Raw genomic sequence first — 6,122 nt, 5'->3', positions numbered from 1 at the left:
CTTTCTTACATATGTTTGGTTGTCCCTAGGCTTTTCTTAATTGGGATATTATTTTTTAATTCAAATAAAAAATAGATGTGGTTAGACTACACAACTTTTTTTACTCAAAATTTTTATTAAAATATGATACAATGACACGGTAAAAATTTTCATAAATTGTATATTACTTGATCGATTTTACTTTCTTGTAGCTTTATCACAATAAATATTATTAACATGTACCTATATACCGCTCTGTTACAATGTAGTATCTGTTCATAACTACTTTATCAACCTACTAAAACTAACACATAGAATCAATACCGCCCCACTAAAACTCAAAGTCATGACTTTTTATTTAAAAAAATCATTTTGTACTATTAGACCACAAATTCATTGACAGCCAACAGAGTTTATAATAGGGTAATTATTAATAATTGATTGTATACATTTTCCTAATAATGTCTTCTGTTTTATTTTATTTTTTCCTATCTAATATGGTAAATGATAAATTACGTCATGAGTATTATTTTTAGAAAAAAAACATATTTCATACATAAGTTTCAGTGACGAAAAATATATTAATGATTAGTTCTTGAGTAAGAATGATTGCCTCATCATTTTTTAGAATTTTTTATTTATCGAAACTACAAATTATACTAATTTCTATGTATATACATATCGGAATTTGAGACCTTGTTTTTTTAATACAGAATCTAAGGTTGTCTCTACTTTAATTTTTATTTATCCGTTTTTCTTTCTCCACACAATGTTTTTAGGTTGAAAAGAAAAAAAAAGAATAAGTAAACAGAGTTTATATTTATTACGGAGTATGTCTTTTGAAAAATTGAGAAAGTTTTTCAATTAATAAACGTATAATTAACCGATCCTATGAATTGTCTTTATATATATTTGAGAGGTTGCTAAAATTGAACGGTATAACTTTGAAGTCAAAAGTTGATGTGGTTAGACTATAATGATTTGGTCTACACCGCCTTAACTTATTGGTTCATTAGATAGTATTTAAAAAAAGAGACCTCGATAGCAGCATTGTGAGGATTATATATATATCATTGAGTCACCGTGATTTACATTCGTTGGGCAATTATAAAATATGGGGTCCCCAAGTGATTTTATGACATTTAGTCTTCGTTTAGTCCTAAACCTTCAAAATGACCACCTGATCCTCTGACTTTCAAATTGTTACCATTTGTGATTAAAATTTGATAATTGAAGGACATGTGTTTAACTTAAACCACGGATGATAACAATCAAAAGTGATTAATTTGAACGTTTATGGCTGAATATGTCAAAATCACTATACTTAGAAGGATCTCAGATGTTATTAACTCACTAAAAAAATGTAACCTATAATTATCGGACAGACACTTTTACGGGGTATTTGAGAGAGAATTAAAAGCGAGTAGGGCGTGGTTCAAATTATTAAGCAGGAGCAATTGGGGTGTGTGTATTCCATTGGCATTTGTTCTTGAATCTCTCGGTATTCCAGAGAGAGAGAGAGAGAGAGAGAGGGGAGAGGGAGAGAGAAAGAGAAAGAGAGAATGTTCCATCCAAAGAAACCCTCCTCAAGCAGTATGAATTCCCACCATGACAGACCCTTATGCGTCCAAGGAGACTCCGGCCTCGTTCTCACTACCGATCCCAAACCCCGCCTCCGATGGACCGTCGAACTCCACGACCGCTTCGTCGACGCCGTCACCCAGCTCGGCGGCCCCGACAGTACGTACTATACCATCCATTTCTTTCATTAATTTCATCGAATCCAATCACCAGCTTAACAAACAGTGTTTCGTTAGTTTTAACGTTTGTTTGTTTGGGTTGGAGCAGAAGCCACACCTAAGACGATCATGAGAGTGATGGGCGTGAAGGGCCTCACCCTCTACCACCTCAAGAGCCACCTGCAGGTTCCTCAAATAATCCTTAATTTGCCATGGATGATTCTTAATTTGTTGTGTTTTTGGGTGATGAAATTATTACATATATGGAACTAACAGTGCTTTAACTTTTCTTTTGCCTCTTTTGGATGGTATCATAGAAATTCAGACTGGGAAAGCAGCCACACAAGGAATTCAATGATCACTCTGTCAAAGATGTTGAGAGAGGTAATTAACAACGTAGCCTATCCTATCTCTCTTTATTAGTTATTACTTTCGTGGTTTTCCGGTAGCTTTACATACATGCAGTAGTTATATGATGTTTCCTTAAAAGTCCCGCCGTTGTTTCTTTGCACCGCAGCTTCCACTTTAGAGCTTCAACGAAACTCAGCATCTTCTTCGGGAATGATTGGCCGCAACATGAACGAGTATGTTTTTTTCTTTTTCCTTCTCCCTTTTTTCCCCCCATAATCTATCCCTCTCTGATCTTCTTCTCTCTTTCTCTATGAATCGTATCACTTTCAGTTTTTGGTTCATCTATCTACCGTAGATCTAGTGAAAAGCAAGAAAAAATTATCCTAAATAATACCAAAAATTGGGCAAATTTGATGTTTCCCTTAATTAGGTTTTGTTAAGGAAAGAATCACTTCAAATAATAACTTTATTCAACTCCTATATATATACAGTTGAATAGAACAAAAAAAATCGAGAAAAATAGTTCATCGTCTACTAAAACTTGATGTTTTTAGTAGGTTTTGTTAATAAAACAACCGCTTCAAAGAGTAATTTATCCAACGAACTTCTATAGTTCCAAGGCTACAACTCAAATTTATTTACTTTTAAAAACCAAACATCATTCTATTAGGGTTTTCTACATATTTTTTTTTTCCAATTTTGAGTAGTTGAGGTCGAGATTAATCTTGTCATTTTTTCCATTATATTTGAGTGAGTAAAAGTGAAATTAGTGAAAAAAGATTTATACTCTATCATGAAATTGATTAGTTTTTGAAAGCCAACAACCAAACGAAATATTAAATCTCAACAGAAAAGAAGTCCGTTGGAACACCATCCCAATACAAACGGTCAGACTGCGTCTTAGTTGCTTTAGCCAAAGCGTGAGTGAACTAATTTAAAAACCATGGAATAAAAGTAAAGGAACATGATAAAAAAAAACTAGCTAAAGACAAACAATCAAAAACAATGCTACCCATCCAAATAGGATCTACTAGGACTCCTATGAAATTGATTAGTTTGGATGTATAAAGACATGAAAAGGGTTATAATTATGAATTAATTGGTACTTTTGTTTTGTTTTTTTTTTTCGTTTTGTCATAAGTGTATATAGTAGGTGTTAATTTTTATTTGTGGAATGGTATGGTGTGTGTGAATTGGTGGCATGCAGTAGTAATGTTCGCATCAATGATGCCATCAGGATGCAGATGGAGGTGCAGAGAAGACTGCATGAACAACTAGAGGTAATTATATACAAATTTTAAAGATATATTAATGCATTTCATATTATATTATTTTGATTTTTAAATTAACCCAATATTAAATTTTTACTATATATATATATCTGTGGGCTTGTCAATGTAAGAAACTTAAGATTTCGGACCACCAACCAAATTTTATGAAGTATATATATATATATAACTTTAATTTAATTATACCAAAATCTTTGTCACTTAAAGTATTGCTACTATTGTGGACCTCATTTTAACATAGATTTCAATCATAATGAGTAACTTTTTAAATTAAACTACATTTTATTATTCTAGTTCTTCATCTTTTTCTAATATATACTTTTTGCCACTAACTTGTAGGATACAACTTGTGTAGAAAGAAACTAGATACTTTTTTGTATGAGCAAGCTTCTAAACGTCTTCATACTAACTATATACCTTCTTTTCTTTTCTTTTCTTTTTTTCAGTGGACCTCAATTTTCATCTTCTATAGTAATATACTTTTCTTTCATTGTTTTTAACTTTTTATAGAAAAAAAAACCATATGGTAATTTAAGAATTTCTAAAATTTAACACAATTTAAGAGTTAATTTCATTTTTTTAATATCTCATCACGAGTATTAGGATATTATCATATTTAAATTTGATCACATTTTATTATTATTATTATTATTATTATTATTATTATTATTATTATTATTATTGCGTAACAATAAGGAAAATTCACCGTCACTACCAGAGACTATGCATTGAGTAAACCTTGCCTTGTGACCCTCGCTAGTTGGCAAAGGTCCACAAAGAGGGTAGCGTAGCCTAAGTTGCACTGGGTAAACCTCGCATTGGGACCCTACTCGGCAAATGTTCACAATGAGGCAAACCAGCCTTGGTCGAATGGGTAAATCTTACCGTGTGAACCTAGCTGGTAAAGGTCCACAAGGAAGTAAGCCTACCTAAGTTGCAGTATAAACCCGCCCTTTAACCCTAGCCGGTCCATAAGAAGGTAATTAAATTAGCATAGGTTGTCTAGGTTGTCTATAGCTGACTGACATATATAAACCAACTCTCATCCTGAGTCGAATTTGTAATCTTACTGATATGATGCTCTTGAAGCTAGTCCTGGATTAAACCCTAAGAGCATGGCCATCAGTGAAGAATTGGTGAATATTGGAACAGTAACTTGCATAGTTGGAGGAGAGAGAGGGTAGGAGAGAGAGTATAGAGTTGCTTCAGTAAATGAAGCATATTGGAACAGTAACATTGTTTTGGGAAAATCAAGGAGCAGCTGTGCTGTGCGCACAGCACAGGCGCGCCTGACACCTCTTTTAATTTTTTTTTTGTTTTTAAAATCAATTTTATATTTTTTTTTCATCTCCTCCCACTTTCTCTTTTCTAATCACACTTACAAAATCTCCTCAATTACCTTGAAAAAACTCCATTGATAAGGATGCTCTAATGAATATGTTGATGCATACATATAAACATGAATTGCATGCATGACATGAAGAATGCATGTGGTAGTGCAGGTCCAGAGGCATCTCCAGTTGAGGATTGAAGCTCAAGGGAAGTACATGCAGACCATCCTGGAGAAAGCCTGCCAAACTCTTTCAGGTGGGGACAGCCATGTGGGACCAGCAGCTGGGCCCTACAAGCTAGGCATGGCCAATAACCATCACCCACCCCCTCCCCACCACCACCAACCCGACCAACTTTCCGGCATGAAAGACTTCGGCTTCCCAGCCTTCCAAGACCTCAACATCTACGGCGGCGGACACGACCACCTCGACCTCCACCAAACCATCGACGCCTCCTCCTCCCTCGACGGCTTCCTCTCCAACGACAACCTCTGCCTCGGCGGCGCCGCCCGGGGCAAGAAGAGGCCCAGCCCCTGCGGCACCGGAAAGAGCCCTCTAATCTGGTCGGACGACCTGGGCCCCACCTCATGCGGCCAGGAAAACGACCAGATGATCCAAATCACGCTCGACAGAAGCGGCAACGACATCGTCGACGACTCCGTCTCCGATTTCTACGAAACCAAGCCGTCCCTGAACATGGGCGGCGGCGGCGCCGGAGAGCACGGCGGCGAAGTAGAGAAGAAATTCGAGGCGGCGGCGTCTCAGGAGAGGCAATCGCCGAGCAGGCGAGAGAGGATGAATCCCGGCGCCATTCTTATGAACATGAACATGAACATGCAGGCGGCGGCGGCGCAAGGGAGAAACTCTACATTCGGCTAATTTAATTAATAATGAATGAAAGAATGAAAAGTAATGTAATTTGTGGGTGCTGCAATGCAATGCATCTATATATTTCTATTCTATAGTGGCTAGCTAGCTATATGATCTACCTGTATTTTTACATCATACTCATATATACACAGTATGGGATGCGCTTATTAATTCTAATTATCATTATTATTATTATCATTGACAGGTTAGTTAGGCTTTTGAACTTTATAAGTTTGAAACATTATGTGTGTTTGTACTGTGTGTGAAGTTTTTTTGATACATCAGAGATCGATCAGAATAGGAAACTTGTGTATCGATATTACATTGTGTTTCAAGTACTTTGCCTATTTTTTCAAACTGTGTGTAACGTATTCCTAGCTAGTTATTGTCTTTCAATTAGTCATATTATGTTTTTTTTTTTCTTTTGATCAATTAGGACGGGAAATCCCGAGGTTGAGAAGCTAGCCTCTCTCAATTGGTCGCACCCACTTGGTTATTGGTAATGACCCCCTCAATCACAAAGGAAGGTCCTTAACCTCCACCCACTCAACATGTTGCGAGAA

At 36.1% G+C, this 6,122-nt stretch overlaps 1 protein-coding gene across 3 annotated transcripts; it reads left to right on the top strand.

The window, feature by feature from the left end:
- Positions 1–1,409: 1,409 nt before the first annotated feature.
- On the top strand, positions 1,410–5,757 carry LOC116022589 (myb family transcription factor APL). Of its 3 annotated transcripts, none has more exons than XM_031263346.1 (6): positions 1,410–1,719; positions 1,828–1,904; positions 2,036–2,102; positions 2,236–2,302; positions 3,277–3,349; positions 4,861–5,757. In XM_031263346.1, exons 1-6 carry the CDS (start codon positions 1,542–1,544, stop codon positions 5,566–5,568), a joined length of 1,170 nt encoding a protein of 389 aa, XP_031119206.1. In that variant the 5' UTR covers positions 1,410–1,541; the 3' UTR covers positions 5,569–5,757. The 3 variants fall into 3 exon arrangements, with proteins under 3 accessions (XP_031119206.1, XP_031119208.1, XP_031119207.1); XM_031263348.1 differs by having other exon boundaries at positions 1,542–1,719; positions 3,307–3,349; XM_031263347.1 differs by having other exon boundaries at positions 1,542–1,719; positions 3,280–3,349.
- Positions 5,758–6,122: the final 365 nt, after the last annotated feature.

The sequence above is a fragment of the Ipomoea triloba genome, chromosome 6 (genome assembly GCF_003576645.1).
Source record: "Ipomoea triloba cultivar NCNSP0323 chromosome 6, ASM357664v1".
Taxonomy (NCBI): Eukaryota; Viridiplantae; Streptophyta; class Magnoliopsida; order Solanales; family Convolvulaceae; genus Ipomoea; species Ipomoea triloba.
Note: the sequence above shows the minus strand (reverse complement) of the source record. Positions and strands in the feature narration are given on the sequence as shown.

Coding starts and splice junctions, on each gene's coding strand:
- LOC116022589 (XM_031263346.1), top strand. CDS start 1,542: ATGTTCCATCCAAAGAAACCCTCCTCAAGCAGTATGAATTCCCACCAT. Junction 1,905..2,035: donor ACCTCAAGAGCCACCTGCAG/GTTCCTCAAATA, acceptor ATGGTATCATAG/AAATTCAGACTGGGAAAGCA. Junction 2,103..2,235: donor TGTCAAAGATGTTGAGAGAG/GTAATTAACAAC, acceptor TTTGCACCGCAG/CTTCCACTTTAGAGCTTCAA.